This window comes from Mustela erminea, chromosome 7 (assembly GCF_009829155.1).
Source record: "Mustela erminea isolate mMusErm1 chromosome 7, mMusErm1.Pri, whole genome shotgun sequence".
NCBI lineage: Eukaryota > Metazoa > Chordata > Mammalia > Carnivora > Mustelidae > Mustela > Mustela erminea.
The window spans coordinates 43976439-43992101 of record NC_045620.1 but is presented as its reverse complement, the minus strand read 5'-3'; the positions used below and the strand labels follow the sequence as shown (position 1 = coordinate 43992101).

The window sequence follows — 15663 nt, the reverse complement described above, 5'->3', positions numbered from 1 at the left end:
GGGCACCGTGAACTGTATCTCTGATTCATATATCCATCCTCCTCTGCCCCACATCAGTGTATCAGTCAGTCATTCATCAAAGATTGATGGAGTGCTTACCATATGTGGGTAGAACTCTTGGTGCTGCAGATATAGCTGGAATTAGTTGGAGCCAGGCCGGGCCCTCAGGGAACTCCCACCAAGCATCATGATTCCCTACTGGCAGGAAAGAGTTTCCCTACAATTCTGCAGCCTCCTCCTGCATCTCATGGTGGATGGGGATGGTGGTGGTCACTGCATACACCCTTCTGGCTCTGCTTGGCATTGGTGTATCCTTATTCTACCCTGTAAGCTTGGCAGACAAACCTTTTACACTGTCCTAGAGCAAGAACTGTCTATCTGCTTGTAGGGCATGTTCCCTCTGTTCAGAGAGACTCAGATGTTCAAAACAGTGCCCAGAACCAATCTTCATTGTAGATGTTACCATTTTCTTCATGGAGTGGAAAACAGAAGTATTTTCTCATTCACACTGAACTATCAACACTTACAAAGGGACTTTTCCTGGAAGCCCTTTATAAATCAGTATTTCTTCTCCCATCTTCTCTCTGTGACCCTTACTTTGCTTTATTTTCTTCAGAGCATTGACCACCACCTGGCATAACACATCATGTCCTCATTTAATTCCCTCACTATCTCAAACTCTATCTGTCATCTATCTAATGCAGCAATCCGTTATCTGTGTTGGGTATTTAAGATCCCACAGCCCACTACTAGAATGTAATTTTTTCCCCTAGTATCTCTTCAGTGCCTAGAATATACTAGGCACTCAGTAAACATTTGTTGTATCAACGAATGAACTAACCAAAGAAGGAATAAAATAAAAACATTTCCTCCCAGAACACAATCAATGGATTATTACACTGGCTTTAAATTCATAGATGGCAATACAAAGAGACAAACCACCTTTAATTAATGTTATTGTGTAGATATGCCCGGGATCATAAGTACTGGGGATTCACGGTGTCAGGGGCTGACCATGGCTCATGCCATGGACACTCTGATCATAGCTGCTGGGATCCAAAACATGAAATCTGGTCTGTTCTGTACAGCACATACAATGCCATATGTGTTGGGGTGGTGGTGGAGACAAGTGCTAAGACCAGGAAGGATTCTGGTGGCCACCAGCAGAAGGCCTTCTTTGTCCTGCTTGCAGATACACTTTCATGACTTGCTAACATTTAACATTAAACCTGCTAACATTTTTATCATGGGAAGCTTTCCAGCAAACTTTTGCCTGGGGTGGAATTAGGTCATGATTGGAATTCCTCACCTCCCCTAGTGGCGTCTGCAGGGTCTGGCTGTGAATAAAGGGCAAGTGTCTTGGTGAGGGAATCTCTGTGTCAAGTGTTGGGGGGCCTGGGCCCCCTGGAGCTTTCATGGGATCCAAGTGTGGGTGTATAGGCCCAAGATGCCAGAATCCTCCAGAAGAATGTAAGCTCAGCAGATGCTACACACACATTCCATTTGGGGGTACGGGGGCATTTGAGGATCCTTCGAGGGATGGTGAGGATGACTGACACACGGAAGGGAGCTTTCTGGATAAGGCTTGGTGGAAATCAGCTCTCTGAGCAAGGCCGCACCCCTGAAGCCCTAAAAGACTCTCAGCTTTCCGGTCCTGTGACTGACACACTGCTCAGACTCTTGGAGTTCAGTTTCTTCTTTTCTAAAAACAGTGTCCTTGTCATAGGGCTGTTGTAAGGACCAAGAGTGTTAATCTATGCAAAGTGGTGAGAACAGTGCCTGGCACATGGTTAGGGAATTTAAGAGTGCTGGTTACTGAAAAAATTAAATTAAATTAAAAAAAAAAAAAGAGTGTTAGTTAAAGAGAAATACTATATAAAACAAGCATCCGTCTGTCAGAAGGACTTTTGGCCTCCCTGCATTCATTTTCAACCTCAGGTCCAGCTGTTGGTGAGGAAGAGGGCCTGGATGTCCACAGTTTATAGCTCTTTCTACAATTTCACTAGGGTGGTCTGGCTCTGGTTCAATTTGGCACCAGCTCACAGGGTAGATTCCTGCTAAGAGCCCCACTCATCTATACCAAGAGGCAGTGTCGGGGATGCTATATTCACTTGGACATGATCATGAAAAGAAATGCCATTTGTGCTGAAAAGATGGACTCTCTTCATGGGGTGGTGCCCAGCCATGACGGGTGTAAGGTTCTGGTCTCCCTATGTGTTGTAGTCTAGCCAATACTGAGAACTCCCTTTCCAAGGATGGAGCTGGTGATCTGAAACTCCATCCCTTTTGCTCACTTTCAAGGAGCAACGTGAGACTTAATTACATGGGAGGAATGTCCGGCCCTGGCTGCCAGAGGCTGGGTGCCATTTCTGAAACGGTGCATCTCAGCTCTCAGTGACTGCTATACAGAAAGTCATGCTGGACAAAGACAGGTGACCTCTGCATTTTCTCCCACATAGCTCAGGAGTACCACTTCTGAGTACCTCTTACAAACCCACATGCAAGTAACGAAAGAAACAAAACATGGCCAAGATCACTTTGAATCATTTTGAATGGCCTCAGGCTCTACTGATTTGGAAATGAGTGAATTGGACAGAAGGACTTAGAAGGGAGGTCCAAAGTGATGGTTAGAGGATCTCTGAACAGTGGCGTTGAGGACAAAATCTCCAGTGGAAAAAAAAATGGGCAAAGATTTGTACAGAGTCTTCATCAAAGAAGATATTGGATGGTAAGTAAGCACATGAAAAGACGCTCACCATCATGATTGATCAGGGATCACACAAATTAGAACCACAGTGAGGTGCCCCCCCCCACTCATCAGAATGGCTAATATTAGAACACAAGGAAACCAGTAACAACTGGTGCTAACGAAGATAAAGAGCATCTGCAACCTCACATAGTATGGGAAATACAAAATGGTTCAGATACGCTGAAAACCTGCTAGTTTGTTCTTACTAATACACTCACCATACAACACAGCAATCCCACTCCTTTGCAATCCATCTGAACGAAATGGAAGCATACATTCACACAAAGACCTGTGATGGATCTGTGCACTGTGTTACCACCTGCGTTACACCAGCCAAGGGGAAGCAGGCACTGAGGCAGCTCATGACTCTGCCCAGGAGTCAGTTACCTGTTCTGTAAAAAGCTGTATATTTGGGGAAGAACTGATCACATTTTTAGCTCTGGAGAGAAGAAGAAAATGGGCAGGTGGTTCTTGATTACCCTAAGCCAATTGGATTACTCTAGTTCTTTTGCCATAGTGACTGGTTCAGGGATGCGTAGGTGACCCAAGATGGCCCACTCAGATTTTTGGTTGATCATGCCAGGTAGGGGATGAGAGATAGGGTGGGTGGGGAGACATTCTCCTTCACTTCTGGTCAATGTGTGTGAAACCACTATGGTCATCTTTTTCCTTGAAGGATAGCCTGAGGAAGGAGTCAGAGAAGGTTAGTGATAAGAGAATCACAGAAAGTTGGCTGGAGCCCTGAACAAACCATGCCTGATGTCCATTTTCCTCTGTATTTTTCACAGACACTGATAAATTCCCTCCATTTAGAAAGCCAGTTAGAGGTGGGGATTTTTTGTTACTTGAAATTGAAAGCCTCTGAACTAGTCTACATATGGGTCCAGGAATGGATTTGATTTAGAGAGATCATTTCAAAAATGTAGAATAAGCCAGAGACAGGAGCCATAAGCCAAAGTCAAAGCTAAGGAAGAGATCTGGGATGAGGATGCAGAGGCCATTAGGATGGAGCAGTCCAGAGGTGGGTGGGTGACTTTAATGGAACTTGGGGCCAGGAACGAGTATGTGTCAGGGGAAAGATCAGGTATGGAGCCCTGCCCGTATCCAGCCTTGAAGGGGCAGTGGGAATAGCCAGGGAAAAGAAATGACCAGGAAACAGTGAGGGCAGACAGCCCAATATAGGATTGGGGCATCAAGTGGGGACAGTTCACGCTGACTGGGCCAACTGCCCAATGAGGTCTGTCTCTTGCCCAAGGCCAAGCTTGGTCCATGAATCTGAGCTGAGCTGAGCCTACAGATGGGGCTCCAGCAGGTACATCTGCTCTTCAAAGTTCAGCTGATCTCAAACTAGGGCTCGGGATCTGCCTTCAAGCAAGGTCTTCCTGAGCAGGTGGCTGGCCGATGCCACTAGAAGGAATTATTATTTCACTGGAATGTGATAGATCCAGGGACTCCAGATAGACCAGGCCCTGGTCTTTGTTTCCTCTCCCACCACGAATTATCCTCTCCTACTTAAAAAGTAAAGCAACTTGCCCCTCAAGTATTCCAGGCATCACTCATTCTCCCTCATGTACTTCCATCTCCTTTTCTAGGGAGAATGATAGACCTCCAGGCCCTGTTTCCAAGCATGTAGGTGGGGTTTTTCAGCTTTATCTGTTTGGTCCTTCAGCCTCTCGGGGAATCTGGATACTTCCCAGAACTGGGAACTTAACGTGGTTGGGTTAAGTCACATGTTGGATTTTGTCTGGAGAACGATAAGCTAGGAGCCAAGGTGAACAGAGTAAACTGGGGTGCTCTGTGGGCTCCTACTGTGTTTATTAGCTTGAATCCTCCAATCTGTTTAGTGGAGTGAAAGTCTGGTGGTAGATGATGCCACCTGATTATAAAAGAAGCTTCTAGTAGAGCACTGGTTGGGCTGAGCACTTTCAACACCCATCCCAGGGCACCACCATTTGTGGACAGGTCCCTTCTTTGCCTTGGCTCAGCTCCTACACTACCCACTTCTAGAGAACACAGAAACATTAACCATAATAATGCAATAACAACATCTGGGGAGTTTTAAGTCATAGGCTCCCCAGGAGGAAGGAGAAAGGATTTTACAGTCAGTGATGTGGGCTCCAAGCCAGGCTTCACCAGCTCAAGGTGGCCTCTCCTGCACCCAGATACCCTCTTCCTTGCTGTAAATGATGATAATACTGTCTTAAAACTCAGTAGGTAGGGCACCTGGGTGGCTCAGTTGTTTAAGCGACTGCTTTTAGCTCAGGCCTTGATCCTGGAGTGCCAGGATCGAGTCCCACATTGGGCTCCCTGCTTGGCAGAGAGTCTGCTTCTCCCACTGACCTCTCTCCTCTCACGCTCATTCTCTCTCTCTCTCAAATAAATAAATAAATAAAATCTTTAAAAAAACCTCAGTAGGTATATTTCTACAAACATTTATAAAGCACATTGTGGTGCCTGCACACTGGGGAAGTTTAATAAATGAGAGTGGGGGTTGTTTACATATATAAAAAACAGACTAAAATTATATCTAAAAAATATATAATTTTATATAATATATAATATTATACAATATATAATATAATATATATAATATTATATAATATATAATTATATATATGTAATTCAATCTGGTTTTTCTTATTTTTTCCATTTCTCTGCTGAAATTCCCCAGCCATTCATTTATTTTTCCCATCTGTCCCTATTTAAGATAGATATTTCAAATTCTTTTCTGCTAATTCTTGTATCTGGATCATCTGTGGTTTGCTTCTGCTGCTGCTTTCCCTTGGTTATGAGTCCTGTTCCCGCCTCCTCACAGGTTTTGGATTTTATTATGAAGAAAATTGAGAACTGAAGAATAATACTGATCCTTCTGCCACACCCCCAACAAATGTCAAGTTCTGCTCTCATTCGCTGGCTAAAGCGAGGGAGTGATTATTCATGTTTCAGGAAGTGTTCATTTGACTGGGAGTGAATGGTGGGTCACCTGTGGTCAGCCCCACCTCACCCACCCAGCTTCTGTAGGAAGGGCTAGTCTCCTAGTTCCAAGGGTTGGATTTGGGATTCCTCGATTTTGGGGACTGGGAGGACATGAGAGATGGCATAGATGAAATGATCTCTTTCTGCTTCTCGGTCCTGCCCTCACTTTTGTTTTTCCCAGGCAAGTTTGGGGAGGGGTGGAAAGGACTACTCTCCTCTGTTGAAAAAATTATTAGTGTATGTGATAGTCTTTCAGACACCAGGATCTCCCAGCTATCTCCAGCACCGCCAGTATCTCACCTGGCTTCATCTCTACCCTGCAAAGTTCTGGATCTTCACAGCCTTCCGCTCTGCCTGCAACCAGACCTGCCAGGTCTCAGCTCACTGACAGAGGGCTCCTCTCTCTGGAAGCTAGTTCATCAAGTCTCTCCTACCTCATCTCTTCTCTGATGGTCTCATATATGAGTATGATTTTTATATTCTCCAGATTGGTTTTTGGTGTCCCCATGGGAGCCAAGGTCTTCTGTGTCCTAACTGGAAGCAGTGAGTGCCTGGAATGGTAGCTGTTATTTTTAGCACTAGAGGAAACTTCCTAAATGCAAGATGTCCTGGCCCTGAATTCTTAATAGCCAGCTTAGTTATGAAGCTTGTGTTTCATCCAGGAGAGGTGAAAATGAGACCACATAGGTGGCTTATTTTTAAAGGCTTAGTTGAGTTTCTAGCAAATGCTTTATGGGCTGCACTCCTGTCTTCCATTTCAAGTCCTTCCAAGGCCCAGCCTCTATGTCTTTTAGCTTGGAGGTTTTCTCCCGAAGTCAGTCCTGCCCATGTCCAGCAGGAGCAGTCCTTACCAACAATTGGTGGAGCCTGGTGGATACACACCCCAACTCCCTTTCCCTTGGGTTGGGTACCTTAGAGACCTATATTCTAGATAGTCTCTCATTCCCCCAGAAGAAGTAAATCTCAGCTGTCCACAGCAGTAACTTACTTACTAATAAGCACACTTTCCTTGGCTAGTTTCTCTTCTTGGCTTCACTGACTCCCTCCTTGGCATGTCCTGGGATCACTTTCCAGATCAACTACCTGTCTAGGAATTGTTGCTTAGACTCTCCTGTGGAAACCCAACTGAAGACAGGTTTCAGTTCAGATGTGCAACCTCTGGGTGCTACTTTGGTTTGTGTAAAGGGGCCAACACGGATAGGGAGTCATTTGGAGAAAGGTGAAGTCAGACAAGGTTAGATGCACCTTGCCAGGGATCATCAGGCCCATTTCGAGAATGCCAGGAGAGCTGATGCTGGAGCTCTTTAAACTGGAATATGAACATCTTAATCTGGAATGCACTTAAACGGTTTACTTTCTCTTTGCGCTTATGTCTTTAAAGCCCAACATGTGCTGGATGGTGGACTTAAATTCTTAAGTACATTGTTTTACAAAATTGGCATGAAGTTCTTGCCACGCAATATGCAAAATACATTAGTATGTTGTACTGAGAGCTTGGTGTTCTCTCTCTTACTATTTTTTGTTTTTAAATAAAGCAAGCTTGTAGGACTACAGCCCTGTACATGTCTTGTGGGGATGCCAAGGACTGCTCTAAAAGCCACTTTCTAAGAAGCAATTTTCTTCTTGTCCCATAAAACTCCCCAAAGCACCTTAGGCGAACACCAGAGCACTGGGTATGTTTGCAAACTGCAAATACGGCAGACATTTAATTACATCGAATTCATCAGAACCCTAATTGAGACAGGAACTCAAAGCTTACTGCTTAATTACTTTGATTTCAGATGAGTAACAGACTTGGTCATGAGCAGCCCTTCAGGCCAGAATACATTAGAAAGAGGCCTGCGGGCACTCTCAGGGAATTCTCCCAGCCAAATGAAAGTGTGGGGCCACATAAATAACTATGCTAAGTGAGACCCATGATTGGATTTATTAATCAGTTCAATTCCCAGTGTCCATCCCTTGCTGCGGTGTTCCACAGCATTGGCCCACCACCTGGGAATGCTTCTCCGGGTGGAAGGCAGGATTCATTTCTCACCCATTTTTCCTTTCCCTCTCCATGACGAGACAGCCTGGAGGCAAAGCCTGGTCTTCTGAGACCGCCCTTCTGTCTGCATCTTCTCATTTTGATTTTCATTTAGAAGAACTTCTTCCTGACCTTCCCTTCCTTCCCCACCTGGCACCCCACCTGGATGTTCCACTAGTTAGGAGAGTCCACCAACTTCTTGGCAAAAGGATCACAGTGACTTGTGGTGGGATTCGGAGGTGAGGACCCCAAGGATCGTTACTCTTCTGAGAGCCGATGGTGGCATCTTCTATTGAGTATTTACCGGGTGGGCTGGCTGCTGCTTAATGCTGAACCTGTTCTGTTTCACCCGTATGGCGATGCTAGGTGGTAGGTGGGCTTAGAGCCACCTGCTCCATAGATTTGAAAACAGGCTCAGAGGAGCGATAAAGTCACTCCACCAGGATTTCATGGCCACCAAAGGGCAGAGTCAGGATTCAAACCAGTCGGGATTCAAACCCAGGCTAGTTTGAGTCCTGCGACCCATGTTATTTCCTGAAACATAATTTTCCTCCCTCTGCAAAGACTTCTGGGATTCTACAAACAGCTGGAAGAAGATGGATGGCCTTAGCCATCTCCGAGTGGGCAGAAGACGAGGAGAAACAGAAGGAAGTGCTGGCAACCAGAATCATCACACAGGCGACTTCGAACAACATCGGGACGGCTACTTCTCTCTGCTTGCAGGGACCTTCCAGGTTGAAGTTCAGGAAGCAATCTGCCTTTTAAGCTGGTGTTCTAACCAAGCCAGTGATTGACCACATTGCTAATGAATTATGAATACAAATGAATGCAAACCACTTCATATGTAATTAGTTGCCTGGCATTTACTGGGTACCTCCCAGTCATTTGTTTCATTTCTTTACTTGGCTTCTCCCCCTTTGGGCTCGCCTTTCCATCATGCTGCAGGTACAAATGACTAATGCACTAATGACAATGAGAATAATGGCCAGGCTAATAATCATACTGTTAATGGTGACAATGCTAATTAAGAGAGTGTGAACGGCAACAGCCTCTTCTGAGGATGTGACTATTCATCTCCGCAAGGCAACAAGAAGACGGCCAACAAGACGAGATCCACGCAAGCACAAATGGCACCAAAGGCAAAGACAGAGACCTGTTTTTTGGTTTTTGAGTTTGGGGGGGCACTAACTATATTTATAAGTCTAAAAAAAACCCATATTGTGGGTCCACACAATCTAAGACAAGAGATGATGGGTCAAAATGTTGAGAAAAAAGAAAATGTCAGTCTAGCAAGTTGGGCAGAACTCAACCACCACGTATGGACATGTCAGCGGGCTCTGGAGCGCATTCCCGGTGACATCGAGGTGTCCCTCTGCCTGTTACCCACAAGCAGTCAACCCATCAGGCAATCTGAACATATTGACGGGCATAAAATGATGGCAGTGAGAAATGGGCAGTGGAGAACTGCAATGGTGTTCCAGGTGCCTCCTGCAGACTCTCCAGTCTGTATTAGAGAGACAGGCAGGGTGGGTGCCCCTGGCCGGCTTACTGGACAGCACAGGGGCCCAGAAAAGGATGTGGAAGAAGGTTCAAAGGCACTTTCTTTCGCCTTCAGGCCAGCTAACCACCTCTAGCAGGACCCTGTGTCCTCACAGTGAGGGAATTGGTTAGGATTACCAGGCTCCTCAATAAAGCAGGGGGAGTGCCCTAAATGGGCTTCTAGAAGGTGCTTTTCCTAGAAGATAGTCAAGCCCAGGTGTCTGGGCAGAGCTCAGGATCAATGCTCCCATGAGGGGATTAGGATGTCAGAGCTGGCAAACACATGGGTGCCTCAGCATTGCTTGAGGTCACCAGTGAGCCTTGCACTTAGGTGACTTCTGGGTGTCTTCCTAAGGTTTTCCATAACAGACACCAGACCCCATGACAGTCTCTGGAAGTAGAACAGCCTCCAGAGACAAAACACAGGCATGCAAAACCCCTCAGGATCCCAGAACGAAGCTAAAGTAACCACAAAAATAAATGGCTTGATGGCTATCCCAAAAAACCATCCTATGCTGTGATGGCAGCAAATGGTTTTTAGCAGAAAACGAAAATCTGTCATTTCCTCCCTCTCTCTCTCCCTCACTTCCTTTATCGCCAGTGAGGCAAAGCCATACCATAAATTGTTTTAGGTCATTCCAGTCCAGATCATGACATTCAAAATGAGCTGGACATCTTCAGATCCGTAGCCTGTACCTTCAGGCTGGTCAATTATTTATGTGGACCCAGGTGTTCTGTAAGCCATCAGCATGGAGACCAAACAATGGTGCCTGACAGTTTCCAGTCCTAGTTGGGCACCCTACTGGGGTGTGAGATCCCATGTCACTGCTGCCTGGGGCCACCGGCCCCCACCTCCACGCTGTCCCCTCTGACCCCATGCCACGTCCCACCGCCAGCCTCACCTGCCCAGCAAAGAGCCCGCAGACACCGATGATGCACAGGATATTAAATACCGCAGAGCCCACGATGGTCCCGACTCCCACGTCGCCCTTGGTGATGAAGACCCCTGAAACAGACCTGAGGTCAGCCTGGTTGTTGTGGCCAGTTATCCTCATGCAAGTGTGGGGAAGTGTTCACAAGTATTAGCTAGACCGTTCTCAGGGTCCACGGGAAAAGGCCGAGGATGGAAGAGAGTTTTAAAATCTGCACTGGGGCTATTGTTCCGTGGGGGCACTGGCACAGGAACTGGGGCACGCTTGTGCAAAGTGAAAGTGTCACTTAAGTAAAAGAATGACAGCAACCACAGTGGGGCGGGAAGATGCGTGTTCTGCTCCTTGGGGTCTCAAGAGTCTCATTTCCTATTCGCCAACCCACTGCAAGGCTGTCTGTCCCCATAGCCCTTGCCCTCAAGAGAGGGCAGGGCTGAGAGATGTTCCCAGGTCATCACCTACCTATGACGGATGTGAACAGCTCTGGGGCCGAACTGCCTGCTGCCATGAACGTGGCCCCAGCCACATCTTCACTGAGGTGCAGGCGCTACAGAGGAGCAAGGACAAAGCACAGGTGAGTTGGGACTCCCCTGAGAACAGAGGCGATCATGACTCCTGAGGTTCTGAGCTCGGGGCCTCCCAGAACCATCCCCCTCCCACAGCTGGACCTTTATTGCACCATCCCCTGCTGGGACACAGCTCCCCTGGCCATCCTCCTCAGGGATAGAATGAGGGAGGGGCTCCAAAGCTCTGTGAGTTAAAGGTTCTTGACAAGATGTAGGAATCCCCAACCCAGGAGCCCCAGGTGGTGTGCAGATAACAGGGGGTGGGGGGGATGGGCTAGTGTGAGGCATGGTGGGGGTCTACCTCCTTTCTAAAGGTATGCCACTCACTTCCTCCATGTTGCCAAATAGCCTTACTTCTTAAGGGATGTCCAAATCCACATTTTTAGGCAAAACATTTTGATTTTTTCCCCCAGTAATTCTTTAGGTATGCCTAAGGGCATATTTAGGTATGCCTAAATGCCTATCACAGGCTAAATGAGGCTCCCGGTAATCAGTTTGCAAGTCTGGATTCTAGGAGGTTATAGCAGCTTTGGGGGTGGAGGGGTCACCCTCCTGAAACCTACTGTTCCTCACTAATGCAATTTTGAACCCCCTTTTGGGAGAATGGGGCGGGGAGCAGTGAGACTGAGACTAAGCGGAAAGGATGTGGAGCCATCCAATATGTTCTATACAATGAATCCTCCAAGTTACCCTGTCTGTAAATCCAAAATGTGATCTACAAGAAGATGAGACAAATATATAGGTATCTGAGGCAGGTTAGCATGTTTAGCCTTCCTGCGTTCAGTCAGGACTCAGAACGTATGCTGCCCCCGCTGTCAGTAACTAGCGGGTTTCCCGCTGGGTCCCAGCCAGGAGAGGCTAGTCTTGAATGACACAGTCCCTCTTCCCATTGCACGAGCAGCTGCACTTCCTTGCTCGGCCATGGAGAGGCAGCATGGCCTCGGTGTAGGCCCTTGGCTCCACAGACCAGCAATGGGCTGCTGTGGTAGCCCTAATGGAGCACTTAGATCTGGAGTCCGGGGAATCTCTCACTCTGGACTGAACAGCTCAACTTCACATGTGGTTCTGAGAAGACTCTAAGAGGTGCTGATATCTCCAGTTGAAAGGTGTGGTTGTGAGGGATGCAGGTGAGACCCGGGACAGGGAGTCCCTGCAGGTGACCTAACACAGAGCTCACATTCCTTGGTGGTCCATCAAGACTTGCCAGGAGCTGAGAGCCCAGGACTGCTGTGTCTGTTCCAGCTCGGGGTCCCTAATGGGCATGAGACATAGAGTCCACACCCTGAGCTCATCTCCAGTTCCTCTCTCTCTCCTTCAAACCCTGAGGTCTGCTTCTTCTCCCATGTTTCCTTACCTCCCCTCCTCTCTTATCCCTAATTCACCTGGGCTCTGGTAACATCTTGCTGGATACTCCGAATCACCAGCTGGGGGAGGGAGAGGGTCTTCCTGCCTCTGGACACCTCTATCTACAAGAGCATAGTTGTCAAGAGCCTTCTTAGCTCCCTCCTGAGCGCTGGTAACCCTGATGTCCCAGCCCCGCCTTCCCCAGAGGTGGATTCCAGTCCTGGGTTTTCCTCCCTTGGTCCCAGAGCTCAGACTCTTCTCAGCACAAATATCTTTCCTTGAAATGTGTTGTCTTGAAATGTGAAAAATGCCTCCAAGGGCTGCTCCCACCCTGTCCCTGCACAAGCCCTTCCCTAACCATCCCCACCCCCCATCCAGCTCTCCCTCCCTTTTCTTCTCTCTCTACTTTTCAACTTCCCAGAACTTCATCCAGCCCCGTGTGCCTCACCCTGGAGACTGGCTATGTGTCCTATGGCCCATAGATGTCAAGGAACCACGCTCTATCTCGTCCCATTTCCTCCCCAAGGGGGTGTGCTCACAGGTGCTACGGATTTCCCCTATGGAGCAGAATACCTCCAGACAAGACTACATACATGTCTAGAGCAGGGTCATAAATTGGCTATAAAAAAAAAGTTGTGTGGGAAAGAGAGGAGTTTGTTTTGCATAATGAATAGAACACCAAGTGGTGGTATTTCCATGATCACAAATGATCCCAGTTATGGGTGCCTCAGCACCTCCTCTGCTGCCCTATAAGGTGACCCTGCGCTCAGGTGACATTGCTTGGGACAAAAGGCTCCCACATGTGCCCACTATCCATCTCAGAGGCCACCTCATTGTTCTCCTTCTCCTCCCACCCAATAAAGGAACCTCCTCCTGAGGCCCCTCCAGGACTCCTGAGGCCCGATTCTCCCCCATCCATCCATCCATCCATCCATCCATCCATTCATTTTTAAAGTGCAAAAACCAAGCAGATTTCCAGGATGTAGAAGAAACTGTTTAAGTGAGTGATCTCTGAGTGAGGTTTGTAGACCAAGAGCCCCAGCATCATCTGGACACTTCACAGCAATGCAACTTGGGTCCTCTGCTGTCCTCCAATGACTCAGACAATCGGGGGTTGGGTGAAGGGGAGGGAAAGGGAAGGATGACCAAGTCTGAGAACGACATGAGGAACATGAGTCCCAGATGGGAGGCGTGTCTGGGAGAGAGGCTTTCGGAAAACAGGATTCTGAATTAAAAATAAAATAAAGTGGAAAGCTTCCAGATAAAGGAAACTACATTTCAAAACAGACGGAGATGAAAGAGGCGAGAGAATGAAAGTGTTCTAAATACTCTGAATATTTTCTGATGAAAGGGCTGTCATTTGGTCTTCAACCTGGCATTCCTGGGCTGAGTGAGAACAGAGTCCCTTTCCTGTTCTCTGTGGTCAGTTCTTTGATCATCTTCCTTCTTGGGCCTCTGCTTAGAGCGTTTCTGCACGTGTACAGAGGGGCAGGGTGGTGGAGGTGTGTGGCTGAAGACCTCCTGCTCTGTGAGGACCCCACGAGGGAGGTCACAGATGCAGAAGGAAACAAAGGAGGGGAAGATGAGGAACACAAAGGGAGAAAGCAGGATTTAAAAGAGGAAAAGAGAACAGGGAAGTAGGACACAAAGAGCATCACGAATTGCTGAATGGAGCAGGGAGAGCTGGCCATAGGGGTGAAAGTCCAACTATGGGTTGGTGCCCTGACATTCTAAAGGGACCAATGGAGCTTTTGTGCTAATTTTGATGGTCACTCAGAAGGATGCTGATGGCCGGTGCTCCTGCCCAGGTGGCATGGAGGGCTCCCCAGGTCCTCAGTGAAGGGGACTGGGGCAGTATAGTTGCATCACCTGCCCAGACATGCTGAGAATATAAGGCACGTACCTCACAAATCTTTTCCAAGGAGGGGACAAAGAAGTCGTCACACACAATGGCCAGTGCGTAGAACATGTACATGGCCTGGAAGAGAAGAAAGAAGGTGTTGAAGTCAGAGCCAAGGCAGAGCCATAGGGTGAGGGCCTGTCTACCCTCTGCTTCAGTAACACCCTCCAACATCATGGATGCAACATGGTAAAGTACAAAGACTGCATTGCCTGGGAGGCCCTCTGCGTTTTCACCCGTCATCTCTGACCTCAACATCTACCACTCTCCCCTTGTCCACCAAACAGACGATAGATGCCTGCCTCAGGGACTTTGCACCTACTGTTCCCTCTGCTCAAATCATGCTTCCTTCAGATGACCTTGGCTTACTCCATCAGGTCCTTTGAGTCCCTGGTTCAATGTCAACTTAAGCAAGGGTCCTTGGACTCTCCTCCCTCCCATTTCTCTCTACTCACCTTATCCTGACTTGTTTTCCTTGACATATTAATTTGTACGTTCTCCATCTTCCTCACTAGAAGTCCAAGAGGAGGTGAACTTCATCTGTCTTATTTATCCCCAGCTCTGGGCACAGTGCATATTAGGTGCTCAATAAATATGTACGCAATGAAGGAATAAATTAACAAACACTTCAACTGAGGCTGTTCACTGTGCTGTTCCCTGCAGGACAGACTCTACAATCTTTCTTCTTGTCAGCTCTGACTAGGAAAAACCCTGAAGTCTACGGTTTGGCCATAACTTACCTCTCTACCTGTTTAACTCAGGTTTCTTCTCTAATTAGTAAAATCTTATTTGGATTCCATTGTTGGTTGACCAGCTAGCATCTGTCTTCCACTCCATCCTAATGGGACCCCAGTTTCATCCCAATATCCACCATATCCCCTGGGAAGGTGACCCCACCCTTTCCTCCAGGAGTAGATACTGACTGGGCAATAGAGTATAGTGTTTCCCACTGATGGCTGGTGGTTCAAGGGTGGACACATGATCTGGACTGGTCCAATGACATGGCAGGAAATGTCTTAGAGTTCTTGCCAGTGGGTGCCATTTCCCAACCTGCGGCACTGGTTACAGACAAGGAAGCTATGAGTCCTGACTGCTCCTAGCAGCCATGTTGAGGGAAATGGGATATAAGATGAAGCTGACTCTGAGTAACTTAATGGCATCACTAAGCCATTGAGCATATCAAGCTGGAGTATGCCTGCCTCTGGATTTCGTAACAGGGCATTCAGCAGACCAGTCTGATTTGGAGTTTTCCTGTTACTTGACACCAAAAACATCAAATGGGTATAGCGTCTCATCCTTTAAGTTCAGCATCCTCTGCAGTGACATCGCTTTCATGTTTTCATCTCTCAACATCTTTTCCTTTTGAGAACTGCTCCACCAGACAGATCTTAGTTGCACACTCTCAGCCTCTCTCTGCACAGGGTGCAGGCACAAGACCCAGGCTAGCCGCCAGGACATCCCATTCTGTGTCATACAGTGGTGGTGGGCAAAAGGTCTGCAAGGGGCCAAGGAGAGATTGACAGAGAAACTGGGAGAGAGGGGCTCTCTCCTTATGAGATATAAATACCACTCAAGTCGGGAGCTGCTGGAGGCAGTTGGTGTGTAGAGAGAGCTTGTCCAAGAATGCAGTTCATGTA

The 15663-nt window shown here is 47.5% G+C and overlaps 1 protein-coding gene across 1 annotated transcript in view; it reads right to left on the bottom strand.

Moving 5' to 3' along the window:
• SLC24A3 (solute carrier family 24 member 3) overlaps positions 1–15663 on the bottom strand; it is a 483939-nt gene that overhangs the window by 119665 nt on the left and 348611 nt on the right. The window contains exons 4-6 of the mRNA XM_032351525.1: positions 14030–14104; positions 10679–10763; positions 10190–10293 (exon numbers count right to left, since the gene is read on the bottom strand). Of these exons, the coding sequence (XP_032207416.1) occupies positions 10190–10293; positions 10679–10763; positions 14030–14104 (264 nt within the window). The remainder of the gene's footprint in view (positions 1–10189; positions 10294–10678; positions 10764–14029; positions 14105–15663) is intronic.